This window comes from Muscardinus avellanarius (assembly GCF_963383645.1).
Source record: "Muscardinus avellanarius genome assembly, chromosome: 19".
Classification (NCBI taxonomy): Eukaryota; Metazoa; Chordata; class Mammalia; order Rodentia; family Gliridae; genus Muscardinus; species Muscardinus avellanarius.
This window is the reverse complement of record NC_137805.1, coordinates 30,419,898-30,443,419: the sequence shown is the minus strand read 5'-3', so window position 1 is coordinate 30,443,419 and position 23,522 is coordinate 30,419,898. Positions and strand designations below refer to the sequence as shown.

At 56.1% G+C, this 23,522-nt stretch overlaps 2 protein-coding genes across 2 annotated transcripts in view; one reads left to right on the top strand and one right to left on the bottom strand.

Annotated features, from left to right (window-relative positions):
• The window catches only part of PTPN1 (protein tyrosine phosphatase non-receptor type 1), a gene marked incomplete at both ends in the record, with an annotated part of 57,931 nt that extends 44,870 nt beyond the window's left edge, over positions 1–13,061 (top strand). The window contains 6 exons of the mRNA XM_080716250.1: positions 2,922–3,020; positions 8,509–8,646; positions 10,286–10,495; positions 10,807–10,968; positions 11,614–11,834; positions 12,842–13,061. Of these exons, the coding sequence (XP_080572376.1) occupies positions 2,922–3,020; positions 8,509–8,646; positions 10,286–10,495; positions 10,807–10,968; positions 11,614–11,834; positions 12,842–13,061 (1,050 nt within the window). The remainder of the gene's footprint in view (positions 1–2,921; positions 3,021–8,508; positions 8,647–10,285; positions 10,496–10,806; positions 10,969–11,613; positions 11,835–12,841) is intronic.
• Positions 13,062–17,974: 4,913 nt separating this feature from the next.
• RIPOR3 (RIPOR family member 3) overlaps positions 17,975–23,522 on the bottom strand; it is a gene marked incomplete at both ends in the record, with an annotated part of 30,368 nt that continues 24,820 nt past the window's right edge. The window contains 3 exons of the mRNA XM_080716097.1: positions 17,975–18,075; positions 18,861–18,951; positions 21,182–21,265. Coding sequence (XP_080572223.1) covers positions 17,975–18,075; positions 18,861–18,951; positions 21,182–21,265 — 276 coding nt within the window. The remainder of the gene's footprint in view (positions 18,076–18,860; positions 18,952–21,181; positions 21,266–23,522) is intronic.

Sequence of the window (23,522 nt, the reverse complement as noted above, 5' to 3'; positions counted from 1 at the left end):
ATCTGGTCACAGCAGGAGTCAGCTGAGAGCTGTGGAATGGTTCCTGGGAACCAGAGTACATGGTCAGTGCTGAGTTGCTAGTGGCTGTGGGTGGGGGCCGAGGCGGGAGAGGCCTGGACCTGTGCCATTCCAGGCCTTCCCCTCTGCATCAAGCACTCCAGTGGTGATCTCAGGGACCAGCACTGGACCGGCACCAGGTCTAGGGAGCCGCCGGAATGCCCACCACGGGCCTGTTCTTTGGCCCCAAGAAAGCAGCGTTAGAGTTTGTGAACCAGCGTGAAAGTCACCTGAAATTCCTGCTGACTTTTGGCATCGTTAGGGGAAAGAAATCATGAAAGTGGTTTAGTAATTCATTGAACCTCTCCTAAGCACTTAATATTATATGACCAAAAGACCACGAATAGTCGGGAAAAAGGCTGGAACCCTGTCTGTCTCTGTCTCTGTCTCTCTCTCTCTTTTTCTCTTGTGCTCATGCTAGGGCTGGAACCCAGGGGCATTCTACCTCTGAGCTACACCCACAGTCCTTTTTTCATTCTTTATTTTGAAACAGGATCTCACTAAGTTGCAGCGGGCCTAAGTAGCTGAGGCTGTCTGTGACCCCAGATCTTCCTGTCTCAGCCTCACAAATGCTGGGATTACAAGTGTGGCCACCACCCAGCATGGAACCTTTTTTTTTTCTTTTTTTTTTCTTTGGTGGTACTGGGGATGGAACCCTTCTACCTCCGGGCTACACTCCCAGACCTATTTTTATTTTTTTTATTTATTTTTTATTTTTTTATTTTTTTGGTGGTACTGGGGTTCCTGGAAGCCCTTCTACCTCTGGGCTACACTCCCAAACCTATTTTTGCATTTTTATTTGGAAACAGGGTCTCCTAAGCCAGCGCGCGGGGCTTGCTTCGAACCTGCGCGATCCTCCTGTCTCAGCCTCCCAAGCGCGGGGATTACAAGCGTGCGCCACCATGCCCGGCTTTATATTTTTTTTATTTGGAAACAGGGTCTCTTAAGCCAGCGAGGCTGGCTTCGAACCTGTGTGATCCTCCTGTCTCGCCTCCCAAGCGCGGGGATGACAAGCGTGCCCACCGCGCCTGGCGGAACCTTCTTTTTAATTGATGTTCTCCTGTCTTAACCTGTCACCCACAGGTTGGTCCACACGCCCTAAGTGTCTTGTTTGTTTTGTTGTTCATCCTTATTTTCATCTCCTCATTTCCTATCCGCTTATCAGTCTAATACGGTGTAGGCTGCAGGGTGATTTTGAACATCCCAGCTCCCCAAGTCGACCGCAGGGCTGGGCGAGCTCAGGCCTGCCCGGCCAGCCCCGGGCTGCAGCCAGGGCCTCCAGGGCCTGTTGACCCAGGGGCGGAGGGGGGGGGGGCTGAGGCGGAGGCAGTGGAACTTCTTTGTGAACTTCTCTTTTTAGAGAAGTTACATTTCCAAGGTCAGGAAGCCCTGTAAGCCCCAAGTGCAGCTATGTAATGGCAAGTAGAGCATTTATTTATTTATTCGTTTACTTATTTATTTGCAGTACTAGGGATGAAACCCAGGGGCATTCAACCTCCGAGCTATACCCCCAGACTTTTTTTTTTTTTTTTTTTTTTTTTTTTTTTTTTGGTGGTACTGGGGTTCCTGGAAGCCCTTCTACCTCCGGGCTACACTTCCAGACCTATTTTTACATTTTATATTTGGAGACAGGGTCTCCTAAGCCAGCGTGCGGCTGGCTTCGAACGTGCGCGATCCTCCTGTCTCTGCCTCCCAAGCGCGGGGATGGCAAGCGTGCGCCATCGCGCCTGGCATCCCAGCCCTATTTTTTGTTCTTTATTTTGAAACAGGGTCTCACTGAGTTGCAAGGGGCCTCTCTAAGTAGCTGAGGCTGACCGCAAACCGCGATCCTCCCGTCTCAGGCTCCCGAATGCCGGGATTACAAGCGTGCCCACCGCGCCCAGTAAGTGGAGCACTTAAAATGGAGCGCTGTGCTTGGAGCCGCAGCGCACTGTCCATTTTGTACAGTAGCACCTGGATGCCGGCGAGCTGCGTATATTTTCTTTGTCCTGGGATTTTCAAAAGGTATCAGACAGACTGGCCCTGTTTGGTGGTATTCCTAGACTGAAACATTTTCTAAGCCACAAAACCAAGAGAACCCCTCTCGTTTTAGAACTTCAGTGTCACCTCTTGATGCAGATAGTACAAGCCCGTGTACCTGTCTGCTGAAGTCAGAGGTGGGGAGGAGTGGAGAGTGGCGCCCAAGGCTCCCCTGCACCTCTGCAGTCAGCTGCGCTTAGTGTGTGACCCCTAGGCCTGAGCTGGCTTGGATCCTGTAATCCTTTAATCCTTTAACTGGGTGGGGGCAACAGGGGGGCCACAGATACTGCAGCTGTGGTGGCCCGCTTCGCTGACAGCTCCAGCCAGTGCCTGGGCGGCCGGGGGCTGAGCGCTCGGGGACCCTCACCGTGCCCCCACCTGAGCGGCCATCTGGGTGTCCACATTTCTGTGGTGCTTGGACCAGGATGAAGGCTGTCTGGTCAGATTCGTCATCATTAGTAGTGAGATGGGAGCACTTACTGTGAGGTTGCTGTGTTCCAAGCACCATGCTAAGTTCTTTACATACATCGATAGAAACAGTTTTCTTAACCGTGTGGGCAGGCACGGCTTTTAGCCAAGTGGGATAAAAGGGGAAACTGAGGCACCGAGTGGTAAAGTGGCTGCCCCGGGACACAGGATTAGTGACCAGAGTCTCAGTCGGTCACCACATACTGCCTGGGCGGCGCCCCGCCCGTGACGCCCTCGCTGGCTGCCTGCACCGACCTCAGAAACGACCTCTCGCCACAGGGCAGGAAGCGCAGCTGCGGCCACGCCCGCCGTGGCCAGGGCGCCTCCTGCTGACGCGTCCGTTTGCGGTCACACACTGTGCATCTCGTGTGTTGCAGGGCCCTCTGCCCAATACGTGTGGGCACTTCTGGGAGATGGTGTGGGAGCAGAAGAGCAGGGGCGTGGTCATGCTCAACCGAGTGATGGAGAAAGGGTCGGTAAGTGGCGCCTGCGTCCCTCCGGCACCTCCCTGTGCGCACTTGCGCCTCAATTTCCTTCTTTTTTAGTTGCGTTTGTTTCCTTTAGATGGTATCTAATTTACTTATAAAAGTTGAAGGAGCATTATATAAATACACCCGTGTCGGAGCAAGCCAAGAGGGAGAGGAAGTGGGCAGCCTTTGACCTCGCCTGTGGCTGGCTGCAGGGGCCGGCTCTGCCCGGCCTCTGGGCTGCCAGTGTCTGGGTCGAGCAGCACAGCTGTTCTTGAAAAGCAGCCTTCTAGAGCATACCGACTGCGTCTGCTCAGCGCGCCTCCGCTGCTCTGCGCCTTCGCCGGCCAAGTGTGCCCTGTTGACAGGCAGAGGTGGCACTGCCAAGCCCGGATACTGCCTGCTGGGGCCTCCTCTTTTTCTTTGGTGGTAGTATGGAGCTTGAGCCCAGGTGCATCCTGCCCCTCAGCCCTTTTTATTTGAAAACAGGGTCTTGCTAATTGCTGGGGCTGGCCTTGAACCAGTCTTCCTGCCTCAGCCTCCCAGGTGGCAGGCATGTACCACCACGCCCGCTCCCTTGCAACTCTTTTATTTTTTTGGTGGTACTGGGGTTCCTGGAAGCCCTTCTACCTCCGGGATACACTCCCACGGGCTACACTCCCAGACCTATTTTTTTACCTTTTTATGTGGAAACAGGGTCTCTTAAGCCAGCGCAGCTGGCTCCGAACCAGCGCGATCCTCCTGTCTCCACCTCCCAAGCAGGGGATGACAAGCGTGCGCCACCACGCCTGGCGCCCTTGCAACTCTTGAAGCACCACCCTGCCTGTCAGCCTGCCGCTCTGTCTATTCACACTTCCCCAATGGTCTCTCTCACTCTCTGTAGCCTTCCCAAGGAAGCCCTCCTGCGGCCCGCCTCTCGGCCATGTTGCCACTTACGGAGCGCCTGCCTCTGGCCTGGGAGCTGCCCCTCCCTGCTGTCCCAGCTCTAGCCAGGGCCGACTCTGCTGATTGCTCACCGTGGTCTTTGGGCTGGGCCGTGCGTCGCAGTGCCCACCCTCTGCCCATGTCTGCCCTCCTCAGGTTGCTGCCCGAGGTCACTCCTGCACGCTCCGCTGCCTTCCTTGCTCCCAGGATTGCCCCTCCGTCTTCTCTAAGACTGGCTTTGTGCGCGGGTCCCAGGCTGGCTGAGAGCGGCCAGGCCCCCACCTCTGGAGCCCCCAGGGCCGGCACTGTAGGCCTCCCCAGCGTCTTCTCCCTGAGGAGAAGACGCGCTGGGATCGTGTACACGAGCAGGGAACTGATGTGCCCAGGCCTCGCCGGGTCCTGGGGCCCAGCTGGGGGCCGCACTCACAGCTGTCCTGGCCGCTTTGGGCTTGCCGGAGGACCGGCCGGAGGGCTCCAGAGAAGCCCCCCTCCGAAGGAAGCACAGCCTGGCACTGGGGTGAGGACTGCAGGTGCCAGAGGCACTAGGGAGCGTGGCAGCCCCGGCAGAGCGCCGACCTTCCCGGCCCTCGGCCTCCTGCCCCGCCTCGCCCTGCCTGCTCTTGTGAAGCGTGAGCGTGTTGTTGGCTCCGCAGGAGCAGAGGAGGCGCCTGCCCGCACGTCCAGCTGACGCAGTTATGCATCGCACCTTGGGAAATACTTCTTCAGTGAAAGTGGTTTTGATTTTCTCTTTCTTTCTGCTTCCATGGCTTGATTAGTAATACGTAAAGCTACAGATGTGAAGCAAGCCCCCGTCCTCCACCCCTCGTCAGCAGTTTTGAAGAGACAAACCGTTAGGTTTCCGGGGCGCTCTGCCCAAGGGAAGTGCGACGTGCCGGCCAGGCTCTCTCCAGGCGTCCACCCTGGCTTGGGTCGGGCCAACCTGTGTACTTTAGGGTGTCAGCAGCATCTCTGGCCTCAGCTTCTAGGCCAGGAGCACCCGCCCAGCAGGTTAGACACCTTCCCACCCGGCCTGCGCCCTCGCCTGGTGTCCCGGTGGACAGAACGCTGGGCTGAGAACCTCGGCCCTGGGCGATGCTGGTCATTTCAAATCAGGACAGTTATTCAGAGCCATCAGGGAGGCCAGGGTTTCCCTTTTACTCATTTGTTTGTTGGCAAAGGTCCCACCAAAGCCTCCCTCTGTTAGCTTGTGTCGGCTTTCGCCGCCGTCGTCTCTACAACAAGGGCGGTGTCAGGGCCACAGGCCCACGTTTGTCACCAGGTCCTGCTCTCCACGGTCTCCCCCAGGCCGACCAGGAGTAGGCCACAGTCCACCGGCACCGCCTTTGCCCAGGGTCACTGTTGCTGGCCATGAAGAAACGTGGCCGATGGGTTATGGCAGCCTACTGGAAGACGTGGCAGTAGTCCTGGCTTCTCTTTATAACTCTTCCATTTCACTCAGGGTCCATCGAGCATGCGTGTAGGCAGTGCACGGCCTGGGGTTCTCACGGTCTCTGTGGGAGCGACGTTTCCAGTTCTGCAGCAGCGTCATGGCTCGCAGGCGGGCTGGGTGGGCTGGGCTGGGCGGGCTGGGCAGGCGGGCTGGGCAGGCGGGCAAGTGCGGTCTGTGGCTCCGCTCAGCTAGTAATGCATCTCCGCGCGGCCTCCAGTGAGCCAGCCTCTGCTCCGCGCACATTCCCTCTCTGGTTTCTTTGTTCACCAGAAACCATAGGATGCTCCCCTTTTGCGTTTGGCAAACTTGCCTGTTGCCTTTCGGGACCTCGTGCTTACTGAAACCCATTATGCAAAGACTGCCGTGTGTGCAGGCTGGGCGTCCGCGTGCCCGAAGGTCTTGTTCGGTTTTTAAATTGTCCCTAGACGTGCCGCCATGGGTGCCGGCGTGTGAGGCTTGGGACCAGGACTGTGTGGACGGGTGGCAAGCTGGCAAGGCTAGCTCTCCCTTCCCTAGCCTGGCCCGCCTCTCCCTGGAGCCCTGCGGAAGCCGCTGCCGATAGCAGGTGGCTTTGCGCCCGAGACCGCCTTGCCACAAGGCACTTGGGCCCTGCACATTTAGTTCTCCCAGTTAATAGTTCTTTGGGAAAACAAATTGTTGATCTGAGTCACAAAGATGGCTTTCTCAAGTTCTCCTTAAGAGGCCTAGCCGTTTGCTTTGGAGGGCTCCAAGGACTCTGCCCACATCTGCCTCCCCGGTGGAGAGAGCGGCTCCTGCTGACCGCAGGCACACGGCACACAGGCGCGGCCACGGACCTGTGTGCTGCCCGGCCAGCACAGGCTGGGTCTGGTCTGAGTCCCCGATGGCCTGGCCGCTTTCTCACAGAAGCCAGCCTCCTGCTCAAGGCATGCACCAGTGGTAGGATAACAAGGAATGATCACTCTAATTTTTTGGTTTATTTTGCATTTTAAACAAAAATGTTGAGCCAGGCGTGGTGGCGCACGCTTGTAATCCCCGCGCTTGGGAGGCTGAGACAGGAGGATCGCGCAGGTTCGAAGCCAGCCTCAGCTGGCTTAAGAGACTCTGTTTCCAAATAAAGTATAAAATCGGTCTGGGAGTGTAGCCTGGCAAAAGCCCCTGGGTTCCATCCCCAGGACCACCAAAAAAAAAAAAAAAAGTCTGCAGGATACGGCAGGAAGTGGACCATGTTTCTGGAGGTGCACTGCGAGTCCTTAACTGAGTACTCAGTGGACTCTTGGTTGTGTGCCAGGATTCCTCTGCGGTCTTAGTTGCTCCCCAGGTTATAAGGATTCCTTAGACTTCATAGAGTGCGCGCTTTGCCACACGGGGTCAGAGGCGAGTAGCTGCTCTGCCCTGCTCCTGCACAAAGCTTGCCGCTGCTGCCTCTTGGTGATGGCCGTTCTGTGTTTCTCTTCTCTCCATGGTGGCCTTGAACCCACCTCCAGTCCTCTTGAACCACCAGTCCTCTGCCCCGGGGTCTCGGTCACTAGCGTCCACCTGTGCCCCACACAGTGACAGATGCCCACTCTCCCTGCTCTGCGGGGCTCACCGCGTGGTTAGCGCCCAAGTCCTGCAAAGCGGGGTCACCATGCTGGCCCCGGGGTCCCCCGGGCTTGGCTTTGGTAGCTCTTCACCCACGCGGAGAGGTGACGTGAGTGAAGCTGGCTGAGCCTTCCAAACCGGTTACGTCCAGGCTCTGAGAAGGCCCTGGTGGCATCTGTCGTGGGGTGCTGAAGCCGCCTGCTGGCCCCGCACCCGGCTCTTCCCAGCTTGCTGCTTTAGTGCTTTGCTCTGAGGGCAGCTCGCAGCCTTGGTAGAGCAGAACCAATAGGCACCATGGCTCTGTCTTCACCCTCAAGAGCCACCAGGCTCACTCTGTCCCCAGACAGTGTCACAGGCTGACACCAGAATGAAGGTGCGCTGGGTCTCCCTTGGTCCCCCTTCCCGCAACTTCCCAGGCTCTGGGCCTTTACAGCCCTGCCCAGGAGCCCCTCAGGCCTGCTGCTCCCCGCTGCCCAGGCTCTGTCCTGTGACCTCCGAATTCCCACATGCATTCAGAACACTGCCCTGCCACTGCTGGCCACGACAGTCTCTCCTTGCAGACAGGGCCTCCTCAATGGCTCCCTTCTCCCTCCACGCCTCCTTGGCCTGTGGCAGTACCCAGCAGTCAGTGCACGTGGATTCCAAGTGCCATTTCTCAAGAGCTGTTTGCACGTGGCCACTTTGTTACAGTGAGGGGCCTGAGGGGCCGGGTTCCTCGGGCTCGGGACCTCGGCCCCTGCTCACCTCCTGGTTTTGTCCAGAACAGTCATCCACATGCAGAATGTCCGAGTAACTGGCATAGAAACTTAGTTCAAGCAAAGTTCCACTGAGTTTGAATTAAATTCCCTTTCTTAAAACTTTAGGTAAAACCAAATCTTACTTAATTCCCCTGTCTTAAAACCTTAACAGTCAACATTTAAATCAAGATCATAGCTGGGCATGGTGGCACATGCTTGTGATCCCAGTATTTGGGAGGCTGACAGGAGGGTCAGGTGTAAAGTCAACCTTGGCAGCCTACTCAGACCCTGTTTGACTATAAGGAATAAACCGGGTTGGGGTATAACTGGGAGGTTTGGGGTTCCATCCCCAGTACCAAAAAATAAAATTAAATTAAAATTAAAAAATAAATAAATCAAGATCATTGAGTAGTTTCTGCAGTTATCAAATTAGAACTCGCAAGTATTTTCTGAACTGAATCAAACCAAAATGAAAGGCCCCACGCACGCCCACACCTCCCTCTCTGGGTGGTGCACGGCCTTTCCAGCCTTAGGCCTTTCTGAAGTGCGATCCTCCGGCCTGCCCCCTTGCTTTCGGGTGGGGTGAGGGGTCTCCTGTGGCTGGGCAGCTTGGTGATGTGTGGTGCGTGCGGGCGTTTGGAGAAGCAGGGCCTTTCGTGCAGCTGGCTGTGCCTCGGTCTCCCTGAGAGGCAGGTGACCATGGCGTCCACGTTCAGAGAACCCTGGGCCCAGGCTTGTCACGAAGCTTGTGGGACGCCTCCCAGACCCTCATCCCAGGAAAGAGTGGCTGCTCACAGTAAGCCAGTGTTATTTCCTCCCCTAGTTAAAATGTGCACAGTATTGGCCCCAAAAAGAAGAGAAGGAGATGATCTTCGAAGATACAAATCTGAAGTTGACATTGATCTCTGAAGATATCAAGTCATACTACACGGTGCGGCAGTTAGAACTGGAAAACCTCACGGTAAGCGGGGTGCGCCCGCCCGCGCCTCCGCCAGGGGCAGCTGGGCGAGGCGACCAGGGCGGCGCGCAGGGCGGCCCGGCACCAAGGACAGCGCCGTGGCCAGCGTGCCAGGCAGGAGGGTCCTGGGCACCCCCTCGCTCAGGGAGCGCTGTGCCTGCGGGGGAGGGAGGGCGCTCGGAGGAGCCCCTTGGCAGTACTCTCACACATCTGCACGCCTGATGTTAAGAGAAGCTTCTGGTAGCCTCCAGAAAGCTGCTCCTGCTTGTTGAGAAAGCAGTTCAAATGGAATGCAAGCTCTTTGTGCCTGTTGGTTGTCAGGAAGTACAGCAGGCCTGGGTTTTAATGTTAGGATCTGCTTACTCCAGCGACCGTCTCCTCACCAGGGGCAGGGCACACGTCTCATACCAGGTACGTGGGAGCTGAGGCAGGAAAATCACAAGTTTGAGGCCAGCCTGAGCAACTCAGCAAGACCTTGTCTTAAAAAAAAAAGAAGTTGGGATGTAGCTTGGTGGTTAGGGCCCTTGCTCAGCATATGTGAGGTCCCGGGTTCTAGACCCACCACTGCACAAAAAGAAAATGAAAACAGAAAGGACTTCCTGAGCCCAGGCCTCCTGGCCGAGCGGGCTAAGGCTGGGGCTGGGGACGAGCGGCAGGTGGGGAGAGGAGCCCAGGAGTGACCACGCCTTTACAAGGACAATGAAAAGGTGGGTTTTTTACATGCTTTCTTCTTACTCGGTGTTTAGACCGTATTTGAAGTGCTTTTCTTACCCCAAAATGGAAGCGGTATATCTTAGTGCCACTGCAGTTATGGAGAGGTCATTTTCTAGTGACAGAGGTGGGCTTGTTCTGGTAACTGGGTTTTCCTAACGTGCACCGGCGTGCCTGCGCTGCAGCCAGGCTGGCCGAGCTGAGCGTTGCTGCTGAGAGCGGGAGGCCGCGAGCTGTGGGGCAGGAGCTCATGGCGCCTGGCCCGGGGGCTGACTGTCCGCTGGGCCCTGGCTTGAATCATTTCACCACTGCTGCCTCCCAGCACGCCGGGCTCGGCCCCAGCGCGCGGCAGGGACCTCAAGGCTGCCGAGCCGCCTCCCGGGGAGACCAGCCTGCAGTCACAGCGCTGGCCGGCTGGAGGAGGAGGCTGAGCTGGAAACGCTGCAGAGCTCTTGCTTCTGCTCTGACACAGGGGAGGCACTCTGGGACCAGAGCCCCTGGGCCTCCCACCACAGCCTGTGGGCATGGCTCTTCTCTTGAGCCTCAGTCTCCTGGTCTGGAATCTGGGAGGCCCTGGCTGGAGGCTGGACAGTATCCCTGGCTGCCACGGCTCCCGTCGCCCTCCTCACCATGGGCCTCTTCAGCTGGGGCAGAGCCACATGCGGCCCTGCCAGTCTTTGGAGGCTGAAGTGGCTTTTCCTCGAGAATGACAGTCCTCCGAGACATCCAGCCGCATGACTGCGTTGCCATCCCAGCAGCGTGGCACAGAGGCAGGGAGAGGTGGGGGGCAGGTGGGGCCGAGGAGGAGCTGCTGGGAGCACCTCGGTCACCGCTCCTGCATCGGACGAGCCAAGGGCCTCCTGTGTGCTCGGCATTTGTGATTTCTGTACAGATGGCTCTTAGCGTTGCCATGAGTCTTTCTCTCTTTCAGAGTCAAGAAACTCGTGAGATCTTACACTTCCACTATACGACATGGCCTGACTTCGGAGTCCCAGAATCACCAGCCTCGTTCCTGAACTTTCTTTTCAAAGTCCGCGAGTCGGGCTCGCTGAGCCCGGAGCATGGCCCGGTGGTGGTGCACTGCAGCGCGGGCATCGGCAGGTCGGGGACCTTCTGCCTGGCGGACACCTGCCTCCTGCTGGTGAGGAGCCTGGGGACCCCGGGCACAGGAGCTGGCCCTCCTTCCCCGTGCCCGCCCACCTGCCAGCCCGCAGCTCCCAGCAGTCGCCGGCCGTGCTGGGTGCTGCTTGGGGGCACCGACCGCCCCTCACTCCTCCCAGGGACTGGCCTCGTCCACACAGGATGCTCCCAGCTTTCGTGCGCATCCAGGGAGAGCCCAGAGCGCCTCCTCCCCTCCACCCGCATGGGCTTTCCTAGGTAGAAGCCAGAACAGCCCTCTTCCTGCATGGCTGGAGGGCGGGCTGCTGACCGCGCCTGCTCCCTGGCTTTCAGATGGACAAAAGGAAAGACCCTTCTTCTGTGGACATCAAGAAAGTGCTGCTGGAGATGAGGAAGTTCCGGATGGGGCTGATCCAGACGGCTGACCAGCTGCGTTTCTCCTATCTGGCCGTGATCGAAGGCGCCAGATTCATCATGGGAGACTCCTCCGTGCAGGTCAGCTTGGCCGTGGCTACGCCCAGGCGTGGTGGTTCCTGCTTTGGTCATTTCTCTCTTTTCCAAGGCGGGGGATAGAGCCCAGAGCCCTGGGCATACTGGGCATGCGTTCACTGAGCTGCACCCCCGCCTCATTTTGTTGTTGAAGGAGGCGGTCTGTTTCAAAAGCCACTGTTTTACACTGTCAGGTATCAGAGGAAATAAGATAGCTAGAAAGTTGCTGAAATGTACTAGGTATGGTGGCCACACCTAGAATCCCAGTACTGGGCAGGCTGAGGCAGGAGGATCTCAAGTTCCAGACCATCTTCAGCAATGTAACAAACTTCTCAGCAACCTAGTAAGACCCTCTTCCAAAATAAAAAATTTAATTGGAGGTAGAATGCCTCTGGGTTCGATCCCCCATACCCCACACACATACAAAAAAAAGTTGCCAAAAATGTTCACTCTGTTCCAAATTGTGCCTTTGAAGTGCTCACCCAGGGAGCACTGATAGGAAGACAGACCAGCTCACCCAGGTGTTTGCCCTTGGACTGTGGCTGGAGACCTGAAGCCGGCCCTCGCCTGGCCGTCCCTGCTCTAGAGGCACGTGGAGCCCACCCTCTGGGCAGCCAGGGTGAACACAATGCCTTCCTCCCTGCTCTCAAGGACCAGTGGAAGGAGCTCTCCCACGAAGACCTGGAGCCCCCGCCTGAGCACGTGCCCCCCCCTCCCCGGCCGCCAAAGCGAATCCTGGAGCCGCACAATGGGAAATGCAAGGAGTTCTTCTCCAGCCACCAGTGGGTAAAGGATGAGGCTGAGGAGGAAAGAGATGGCCCCATCAAGGAGGACGCCGGAGTCCCCACAAGTGCCCCCTGCAGCCTGGACAGGTAACGTGAGAGGGGCCTGCCTTGGGGTGCTGGGAGAGGGCCTCCGGTTCCAGGAGCACTTGCTGGGAATGAAAACCTGGAGCCGCTCCTTGGCGAAAAGGGGCAGCATCTAGACCTGCCGTGGGGCTGCGCTCTGGTGGAGAGGCGCTCCCTTGGCTGGATTCTGGCGCCACCTTATGGTGCCTTCCTGCTCACTGCAACTGAGCGGGGTCTTTCTGCCCTAATGACCTTGCCCCTTCCCAGCGTTCCGGCAGGTCCTGAAACATGATGTCCAGCCTCGACCACATCCCTTTAGTTGCCACAGTGGACTCCTGGTGAACTTAACCTTTCGTGGAGTCTCGACTCAGCAAATTGCATTTTGCTTCTATACATGGACACAAACATCATTGGCCTCTTGATGGGAAAGTGGCAAACCTGTAGCATTTGGGGGGAGCCGCCAGTAGTCAGGGAAGGCTGCCTGCAGGAGGTGGCAATTCACAGGCGCTTCAGAGTGGATAGTTGTCCTGGCCCTAGGGGCAGTGTCCTTAGGGTTTGCTTTCTGGGGAAAGTGTAAGATGCATGCACACTTTAACCCAATAGTGGTACACATCCAGAAATGGGCCCTGCAGCAATTCTCAAACAAGTGTGCAAAAACGTATTAGGTCGTTGAAGTCACCACTTAGAGGAGTGGCCGGGGTCTGTGTGGGGCCTCAGGAGGTCGCGCTTTCTCCCCGTGCCTGGGTGTTCTGCAGCTGTTGGCGGCTCTGGACGCCTGCCATGCCAGAGAGGGGCCCACAGCCCAGAAGGCCCGGTGCTTGCACCACACCCCCCTGGGGTCTCCAGCTGTGACCCTGCCTGCCACACTGCTGCCTGGGGGAGGGACAGGTGGCCTTGGGCTGGCCGGCTGAGGGAGGCAACACCACCAGCGCCGTGCGTGGGCTCCTGTGCTCTCAGACGCCGGTGGTGATGTGTCCTCGCCGCCCACTCTCCCAAGGCAGGTAACCCATCTCTGCCCTCTTGCTCCTCAGCACGAGTCAAGAAACCCAAGTTCGAAGCCGGCTCGCGGGCAGAGCCCCACGAGGGGCCCAGGCCGCCTTCCCCACCCAGGGGGCACCGTCACCACCCAAGGAGCAGGCGGAGGAGCAGGTGTGCCCGCCGACGCACTGGAAGCCCCTCCTGGTCAACATGTGCATGGCCACGGTCCTCACGGCCGGCGCGTACCTCTGCTACAGGGTATGTTTCCACTAGGACGCGCTGGCGAAGTGCATGTGCCGAGCACGGGCCGCGGCCCGGTGTTGGCGTTCGGTTCTGTGGAGCGTCTGAGCCAGTCTCAGAAGAAACAAATGAAAGGTTTTCAGAGTCTGAACTGTGAAAGGGCTATTGGAGAAAGAATTAAGGATTGTTTCACTGGGGTTTTAAGGAGCCCTGTGGTCCCAAGAACATAAGGGTCTAATCTCAGGGCCTAACCTATTTCAGGAGTAAGTAGAGAAAATGCCAATACACCTCCTCCCTCTCCCCCCCCTTTCTCTCTCTCTTTTTTTTGTTCATTTGTTTTTTAAAAAAATAGAATTACAACACATTGTTGTTTTTAACCTTTATAAAAAGCATCTTTTTGTTATTTCTGGAAGAAAGACTGGGCACTTATGAAACTTTCTTGTGCCCTTAAGGGATCCTCAACGTATATTTGATTTTCCAGGAAAAGAATCCCAAATTTTTATGAATGTAAAGTCCCCTGGAGAGGAGAGTTAGGACACTGGTGCGTGTGGGCGCCTCTCGGCTGCGCACCGAGCTTGGGCAGTTGCCTGCGAGCCCTGTTTTGAGAAGAAAGACAGCACGGGGCAGCTCTCGGAAGCAGCCCCGCTCCTGCTTTTGCTCAGGGTGCCCGTGGTCTCATCGCTCATGTCTCCACCTGTGCCCGCCATCTTGCTCGTGCCCGGCCCTCACCGCCAGTCCCCATCCCAGCCCCGTGTCCCCGTAGGACCTGCTCGGGCAGTTCGCCTCCGAGTGGCATTTCACCCTGTGGCTTCCACTCCACGTGTAAACGAGCCATTGCAGGAGACCCCGCGCTTCAAAGCGTGCGTCCCGAAAGCCGCCTCCCAGGCTCCTCGTCTCAGGCATTTGCCTCTTTCCCAGTAACCATCTTTATGTCAGATGGTTAAGCAAACGCATCTCCCCTCGGGGGCGGTCCTGGGGAGGGGGAGATCATAAGCCCGCCCCCTTGGCCAGGGCTCCAAGGTTGGTGGCTGGGTTGTGCATGAGTCAGCCAGCTGTGCCAGCAGTGCCAGCTGTGCGGGGCGGGCCGGGCTCATCCTCAGTGTTTGGTTTCATTCCAGTTCCTGTTCAACAGCAACACATAGCCTGACCCTTCTCCATCCACCTCCACCCACTGTCCGCCTCTGCCCGCAGAGCCCGCGCCCGACTAGCAGGCATCCGCGGTAGGTAAGGGCCGCCAGCCAGCGTGGCCGCCGTGCCCGGAAGGACGCTGGTCTGCACTAAACCCCTCCTGGCTGCAGTGCCCTTTCCTTTCACTCTTCTCCCTCCCTTCCTTCCTTCGAGTACCAAATCAGCAACCGTTTTTTGAGGAGAGCAAAGCGGAGGTCCGTGCTGGTGGCCAGAGGGGTGGCCAGTCTCAGAGCTCACCCCCGAGCGCTCCCGCCCAGTGCGCCAGGCCTCCGCGCGCCACTGCCCTGCCTGAACCCCAGCAGCCCGCGTGGAGGGAGCCCCTCCACTCCGTATTTATTTTCTATTTCCCCCCCAAAGGCGTCCATACTGCACTAGCATTTTCTTAAACCAATAATGTATTAAAGTTTTGATGTCAGCCTTGAATCAAAGGCTTTATCAAAAAGTACAATAATGAACCAATCCTCAGGTAGCACTGGGAGCGCAAGACTTGGCCGGGCGGGCGCCGGCCACTCCAGCCGCTCGGTCCTGGGAAGGAGGGCGGCTGTGACAGTCATCGCGTAGTGATGTTGTGGTAACGTGATAGAAGGGTGGTATAATATATAATGAACATTTGGTATTTAATAAGATGCGTGATGTGAGATCACTTGTCCCAGTTCTCCCCCAGTTACCCGCCAGAGCCCTGTTCTCAGCCACCGCACCCCGTGTGCACTAGAGTGCGTGCAAGGTCTCCGTGTCCCAATGAAGCCATGTGCTTGAAGCAGGCCCTGGCCCTGCCTGCTAACGCGCATGTCGGTGCAGCCGGCCTTGCGGAGCTGGCCGTGGCGTGGGCCCCAGGCCTCTGCCACAGCCACTGCCACTCGGCCAGAGTAGCCTTCTCTGGTAGCAGACGTGGTTGGCCTGCTTCCTGGCATGGCTCTCTGATGATTCCTGGGGGCCCAGTCTGCCCGGGCCCCACTGTAACTCAGACATTCCAAGGGTCTGGCCTGCCATAGACACACCCCACACTCTGGACATCCAGGCGTGCGGGGCGCCCACCTCTGGCGTCCGCCTCTGCCGCCCCAGGCTCACGCTATTCCGGAGCAGACCATGGCCTGGAAGCAGGCATCGCTGGGAAGCGCCCTCCTCCCACGGCGGCGACAGTCCTTGGCGTCAGCGCCGCCATTCTCCTGGCTCAGCTTGTGGAGTGTGTCCACCGCCATGGAGCCCAGGGGACTATGGTGCTCTTCCTGCGAGGGGCCTTGGGCCTCCACACTCAGTGGCTTTTTATCAAGAACCAAGGGCAGCCGGGCCAGCTGCTCTCTGCCAGCATCTTCACGTTTTGCCTTTCTCGTGGGAGCAGCCAGCATGGAGGTCCTATGGAGGGACACGAGGCGCCAGCTGCAGTGTTGTGCGCGGCCGTGTTCTCTGGGGTGCTGGCCGTGTGTGCGGGCGTTCGGGTGTGTATATACAGTCGCTTTCGAGTGCACGGTGGGTCTGGCCTGCTGTCCTCAGAGCAGGCCTCCGTCTGCCCCGTCCACCGTGTCAGAGGTGGGAGCATTCCTGCTGTATGCCTTAAGCCCGTATTTACTCATCAGGCCATCCTTTTACAATGGCCATGGGATAAACCATTTTTACGAAAGCAAAAACAAACTACAAAAAAAAAGCGAGGTGTTTTGGTGATGCCTTTGCAGGTGTGTGCATCGTGGCTGCATGACGGGGGCGTGTCTCAGGGTCTTCTGTGACCTCACAGAACTGTCAACTGTACAGTTTTCCAACTTGCCATATAAACGATGGGTTTGCATTTTAGTTGCAACAATAAAAATTTTTTCTAAAGAACGTGGACTTGGGCTGCTTCCCGTTTCTTTGCTTAGTGGGCCGGAACCAGGGCTGGCGACATTTCTTTCCGTCCCTGCTGATGCAAAACAGATGTTGTCTGTCGAGTGGTCTCAGTGGTCCCCTGGCTGCCCTGGGGACGGAGGAGCGCCCCTCACTGGTGGCCTGTTGGACGCCTGGCCTCTGTGGGGTTCCTTTGGAAGCGCACCCACCCTCCGTGCGGAGGAAGCAGGACTTGGGCGAGTTGATGCAAGGACTCGCCTAGCCACCTGCCAGACACAGTGGCCACCGCGGCGTAGTACACCAGAGAGTTGCGTAGGATTTAGAATTGACTTAAGATGAAAATGAGGTACAAGGTACAAAAAATTAGTCATCTTTTTACTTCCTGTTTTTTTTGTTTGTTTGTTTGGTGGTACTGGGGGTGGAACCCAGGGGTTTTTCTACCTCCGGGCTATACTCCCAGACCCATTTTATACTTTATTTGGAAACAGGGTCTCACTAAGTTGCTGAGAGCCTCACTAAGTAGCTGAGGCTGGCTTCGAACCTGTGCGATCCTCCTGTCTCAGCCTCCCAAGCGCGGGGATTACAAGCATGCGCCACCACGCCCGGCTTTACTTCCTGTTTTGAAGTCATTTCAGGCTTGCACGATGCTGCAGGAATGGTACCAAGGATTCTCTCTGTCCTCCAAGGCCCCTGGCCCTCCGCGCTGGCTGTGGGGCAGGCCCTCAGGACTGAGAGACGAGAGCGGCCGTAGTCTTGTGGCCACAGGATGCCCCCAGGAGCCCAGGGACACCCACTGTCCCACTCTAAGGGTTGAGATGTGGAAATGGCATCCTGAGCTTTGAAGAGGTAGAAGAATGAACAAAATAAATGTGCCGGGAGCAGCCAAGCAGACTGCTGTGGCTCGTGCTGGGCGGGGCGTCGTGGGTGGTCTGGGGAACAGCAGTAGCTGCTCTTTGGGGGTAAAGAGAAACACCCATTGAAATAGGTTTTTATTTAAAATTTTAAAAATGAAACATATGAACAAAGCAAATAAATACTAAGTAAACCAAAATAAGCCCCGCGTGTGTACAGGATGTCTAGCTGAGGTGTTGAAGCACAGAGCTCCCCGGTGCCCTGGTGGACAGCAGTGCTCAAAGCCCAACCTAGATCTCCGTATTAACAGACAGCTCAAGACAGGGTTGATTTTTTTTTTAATACACTTAAATAGGAAACTCATTCTCTTCAAAGCAACATGTTCTTCAGCGAAATCTTTTCAAAGCAGCTGTGGCTTCTGGAACAATTTACTTAATAGGCCCGCGATTGACTCATGTCGAAAGTCGGGTTCCATTTGATTCGTAGGGTCAGTGAGTGGTCTTACTGCCTGCGAGCTCCAGGCTCCCTGGCCGGGCCTTTTCTTCTTTCCTTTGTGCTGCGGAACCTCCTGAAAGTCGGGCCCTGGCCAGCCAGCCCCAGTCCAGAGCCCTGTGGAGCATGGAAAGCTGCCTTTGCCCTCTCCCTTCCCAGCTGCCAGGCGACGGAGCTGCCACTGGAGTGGCCTGCGCCACGGCAGGTTCGTTAGCATGACGGCCACCGCCGCGTCCACGCCACTTCTAGAACCAGGAGCTCGAGCCGGCGACCCGCGGGAGGGAGGCTCACGGTCCACGCACTACTGGGCCCATCGCCCGGCCAGACCCGTCACCTGCGGCTCTGCACCCTGAGGAAGGCGGTGGCTCTCAGAGGCGGAAGCGGCCTTGGAAGTGCTGCGCACCAACCTTCTGCGTCTATAAAAGCACTTTGCACCCCAGGGCTTTGTAAACATTCAAGCCTCTGGCAGCAGGGCTGGCCAGCTCATTCTTGGGTGGGGAAGCACCTGCCCTGCCCCACCCGAAGCACAGGCCCTGTTGAAGCCAGGCAGAGCTAGGAAGAGAAAATATGTCAGATTTGAGCTCGTGGGCCAAGGATTTTTAAAATACTGTAATTTCAATTTCTGTTTCCTGGCAAAAAACTTCTCTTTGTTCCGAGCGAAGTTTGTCCATTTTCTCAAAAGCTAAGCGTCCCTTTTCACCTGAAATCGAAAGGTGATTTGTCAGTGGGCTGTCTCCTTCCCCCGTGTCCTACTCTGCTAGGCCAGGGTGGCCTTAGTACGTAGAAATGTGGGCCTCGGGGGTCTTTACGGGGACAGGGTGCCAGGTGTGGGGCGTACCTGTAATCCCCATACCTGGGAGGCTGAGACAAGAGGCCAGCCTCAGCAACTTACTTGTCTGTTGCAGTACTGGGGATTGAACCCAGGGGCATTCTACTTCCAAGTTATACCCCTGCCCTATTTTTAGCCTTTATTTTGAAACAGGGTCTAACTAAACTGTAGAAGGCCTCACTAAGTAGCTGGAGCTGGCCATGAGCCTGTGATCCTCCTGTCTTGGCCTTCCAAGTACTGGGATTACAAGTGTGCACTACCATGCCTGGTTCAGCCTCGGCAACTTAGTGAGATCTTGTTTGCAAAAAAAGAACATAAAATAGGGCAGGGGTGTAGCTCAAGGGGGACTGCTCTAGAGTCCATCAACAACAGACTCTGCCCTATTGGAGCCCCGCCTCACCTCAGGCTTCCTTTCGCCAAGTATCATAAACTGAAATTCAAGAAGAAAATAAAACTCGCCATCTCTGCCCTGAAGGAAGCCTGTCTCGGGCGGGTCACTGGTCTGAGCGGAGGGCAAGCCTGCGCCAGGTTCCACGGCTGTCTTCCCAGGCACGATGCTGTTTCTGAGAGCCAGGATCGGCCTCTCTGGCCCATCTCCACCCCAAAAACCCTGAGCCCCCACTCTGCTGCGCTTGACCTTTGACCCTCTGTTTTACCAAAGGACAATGTGGCTTCCCGGGCTGCGGTTCGCACGGCCTCCAGGTCAGACTGGCACAGGCAGGCAATCTGATCGATGCTTTCAATTCCCTGTCGGAGGTTAGAATAAAGGCCCGTTAGGGGACATTTCAGAGAGCCAGTCGAAGCCACCCTGCCTGCGCGTGCAGGGCCCACCCTGGATGGTCTGCAGCGCTCCAGGCCGCTGCTGTGGCCGCAGGGTGGTCAGAGCAGCTTTGCGAGCACCAGGCTTTGCAGCCCTGACACTGCTGGCAAGGGAGCCTTCAGCAGCGCCTGCTTCTGGACGCCTCCCGGAAGGGCCAGGGCGGAAACCTGTTGCTTCCCCGGGGACCTCGCTGCCCTCCTGGCTCTCCTGGTCCCGCCCAGGGGCTGGCCCAGCCAGAAGAGCAATCCTGCAGGCCGGCGCCCCTGTCTGCAGCGCCCTCTGCTGGTCCCTGCCTCCCCGCACTGCTGAGCACCCAAGGCTGGCGATGCCCTCTCCATTCACCCCAGAACGAATAGATGAGTCGGGTGGGTTTTATCTGTAGGGAGCTGTCTTATCCAGCAAATGGGCACTAATATTTTAGATGAGAATTCAAATGCAGGTGAGGCAGAGGGGAAGCGGGCACCCCTCACATCTGCGGGCGGGCACCTGTTCTGTAGCCCTGGAGTGGCGCCTGGGGACAGCCCATGAGATCTTTTTTTAAAACTTTATGCCCCAAAATGCTCATGGTGACATTATTTAGTTTTCAGAGTGGATGGAGAAGCCGGGCATGGTGACACACATTTGTAATCCCAGCATTTGGGAGGCTGAGCAGGGATCGCGGTTCATGACAGCCTCAGCTACTAGGCCTTTTGCAACTCAGTGAGACCCTGTTTCGAAGTAAAGAATAAAAACTAGGGCTGGAGGTGTAGTTCAGAGGTAGAATGCCCCTGGGTTCCATCCCCAGTACTGCAAAAAAACAAGAACAAAAAAAAACCAAACAAGTGGATGGCAACTCGACATTTTCTTTAATATGAGAGTGAGTGAGCAGGTTAAATTAAGATGCATACTGGCTGGACCCTTCATAAAGAATTCTAACCGAGCACGGCAGCACAGGCCTATAATCCCAGTTAGGAGGCTGAGGCAGGATCACAAGTTAGAGGCCAGCCGCAGTAACTTAGCAAGATCAACATTAAAAATGAAATGGACCAGGAGTGTAGCCCGAGGAGAACACCACTGGGTCCAGCCCCAGCACTGTAAAATATAAAGAATTCTAAAATGCGTTGGGCCTACCACAGACAACTTAATCAGGTTTTTGTTTTTGCGGGTCTGGGGATGGAACCCAGGGCCATTCTACCTCTGAGCTACATGCCTAGCCCTATTTTTTTATTCTTTATTTTGAAACAGGGTCTCACTAGTGGAAGTCCTCATTAAGTAGCTGAGGCTGGCCACGAACCTGCGATCCTCCTGTCTCCGCCTCCCAAGCGCGGGGATGACCAGCATGCGCCACCACACCCAGCTCGCTTCAGTGTTTAAACTATGTTTAATGTGATCAACAATTGTAAGTGTTCAAACCCACAAACAAAAAAGAATAAGCCGGCCGGGCATGGTGGGCACGCTGGTCATCCCCGCGCTTGGGAAGCGGAGACAGGAGGACCGCACAGGTTTGAAGCCAGCCGCACTGGCTTAAGTGACCCTGTATCCAAATAATATTTTAAAAAAATAGAGCTGGCAGTGTAGCCCGTAAGTAGAAGGGTTTCCAGGAACCCCAGTACCACCAAAATTAATAATAATAAGCCAAGATGGCAGCAGTCATTCCTGCCGTTTGCAAGGGCAATGGGTAGCTTGCTTTTACATTTCTGTTTCACATTCTTTTACAATGAGTTTGGTGTGCCTTAAACTTTGTTAATTGAGAATTTTAAAACATAACATAATCCCAGGACTGGGGAGGCCGAGACAGGGGAATCACAGGTTCAAGGCCAGCCCCAGCAAGTTAGCAAGGCCCTTAGCCACTTAGACCCTGTTTCAAAATTAAAAGTAAAATAAGGCTTGGTATACCTGAGAGATAGAAGCCAGCCCAGGGCTGCTGGGCTCACCCCCAGCACCATAAGCGAGTATAACCCAAGGGCTCGGCAGTGAGTCCTGGGGCCCAGCACCTTCGCCAGGTGGGAGTGCACATCCCCACGGCCTCCAGTGCTGCAGCTGGCCGGGAGCCTCTGCCAGGCACTCTTGCTGGCAGTGACTTTTTTCCCTTGGTCCCAGTGAACTCATTTTGGAACTGGTCAGTGTAGCGCTGAACACTGGGGGGCCCTGCCATCATGGCAGGACATGTAGACTCACCCTGAGCTGCTCGAGCGCCCTGCAGGCGGCCTGCTGGAGCTTGGTGTCACTGCTGGTCAGAGCATCCGTGTAGAAGAGAAGGGCCTGCGAGGCGGGGGACAGGGAGTGAGCGTCCTCCCGGGGCCACTGGGGCCAGCTTTTAGCCTTTCTTACAGCTCAGGATGCCATCTGTCAGTCTTTGGGCCAGGCGCACAGTCACGAGATACAAGCTACAGGGTTTAATTTGTCCCTACGCTGATTTTTGTTTTGTTTTGTGTTTTGGTCTCATACTGTCTTAGGAAGGCATTCTGAAACCACCATCTGAAAGGCTAAATCAGAATAGTCACATGTTCAGCTCAGAACAAGAGGGGAGGTGAACACCAGACAGTGTCCTTGTAAGCTGAAGATGGGTGAGCCTGCTGCCAGGCGGAGCCAGATGGCCTTTTCCCCTTCGCCACCCTTTCCAGGCACAGCGTTGACCCCATCCCTCGGTCCCTAGCCAATCCAGCCAAGAGAAGAGCTGGCCTGGCTTCAGAGTGTCGCAAAGGCCACCTGAACTAAGCAGGGCGCGCCTGGCCCACGGGCACACCCAGCTTCCGCAGCTGTAAAGGGAGGGCTCCTGGATCAGGAGGACCCAGGGGCTGCATGTCAGCCGCAAGCAAGAGCCCAGGCTTGGTGCCGAGGCTCACTTCCCATGGCCCCAGCTCCATCCTCAGCCCCGAAGCTGGGCGTGGTGGGCGCGCTTGTAATCCCAGCATTCAGGAGGCTGAGACAGGAGGATCACGGATCCAGGACAGCCTCAGCTACTTAGTGAGGCCCTCTGCAACTCAGTGAGACCCTGTTTCAAAATAAAGAATAAGCTGGGCGTGGTGGCGCACGCTTGTAATCCCCACGCTTGGGAGGTGGAGACAGGAGGATCGCGCAGGTTCGGAGCCAGCCATGCTGGCTTAGGAGACCCTGTTTCCAAATAAAAATGTAAAAATAGGTCTGGGAGTGTAGCCCGGAGATAGAAGGGCTTCCAGGAACCCCAGTACCACCAAAAATAAAAATAAAAAAATAGGGCTGGGGGTGTAGCTTGGAGGTAGAATGCCTCGGGGTTCCATCCTCAGTACTGCAGGCAGGATGCCCCTGGGTTCCATCCCCAGTACCGAAAAAAATAAATAAAGTGAATGAATGAATGACTGTTTGGGGCGTCATTGAAGGTGGGCGTCCATGAAGGAGGCTGGGAGTAAGGACCAGAACCCTCCAGAGGCAAGCAGGGAGAGCCCTCGGACGCCGGCACGGAAGGTTCCCTCTCAGCCCGCTGTTCCTACATCTAAGGACCAAGGCTTCCTGCAGCAGCTCAGAGCACCCCTAGGGGGTAAAAAGTCAATGGTAAAAAGTCAAATGAGCCACTTGTACCGAGAAAAGAAACCTGAAAGAGGAGGGTCTTTCCTCCTGGGTTGGAGGCCAGGTTCATCACTTAGCATGACCTGGTTTCAAAACTTTTAAAAAGAGCCGGGCGTGGTGGCCCACACCTGTCATCCCAGCACTTGGGAGGCTGAGATAGGAGGATTGCAGGTTCGAGGACAGCCTTAGCAAGTAATGAGACTCTCACCAACTTGGCAAGACCCTGTTTCCAAATAAGAAGTAAAATGGGGCTGAGGGTGTAGCTAGAAGGTAGAATGTCTCTGGGCTCAATCCTCAGTACACACACACACACACACACACACACACACTTACTTTAAAAAATCTTTAAAGGGCTGGGGTGTAGCTCAGAGTAGAATGCCCCTGGCTTCAATCATCAGTAACAAAAAGTTTAAAAACAACCACAGGGTAAATGTTCTCCAGGAAGGCCTGTTGACAGTGTAGCTGAGAGGTTTTTCTCTCTAGAGTGTGACCAAGGTATAGAGTGTGGCCCCACTGGCCCCCTTCCATCCATCTCAGGAGCCGCTGCCTGAGTATAGACATGATGAATCATTACAGCGAGGATGAGGATTAATTGAAAGGAAAAGGGAGCCGGGCGTGGTCACACACACTTGTAATCCCAGCATCCGGGAGGCTGAGACAGGAGGATCGCAGTTTGTGGCCAGCCTCAGCTACTTAGTGAGGCCCTCTGCAGCTTAGTGAGGCTCTGGTTCAAAATAAAGAATAAAAAAAATAGGGCTGGGGGTGTAGCCTGGAGGTAGAATGCCCCTGGATTCCATTCTCAGTACTGGAAAAAAAAAAAAAAGTAAAAGGGACCATCAAAATTCTCAGCCGGTGTGCCGGGAACATCTCAGAGATCCCACTGAGAAGCTTCCAGCATCTTTTCCAGGGTCGAGCACTGTCAGCGGGCCCCGAGGGGCCTCGCACGTGGCCTCCTGAGGGTTTCCCCGAACCC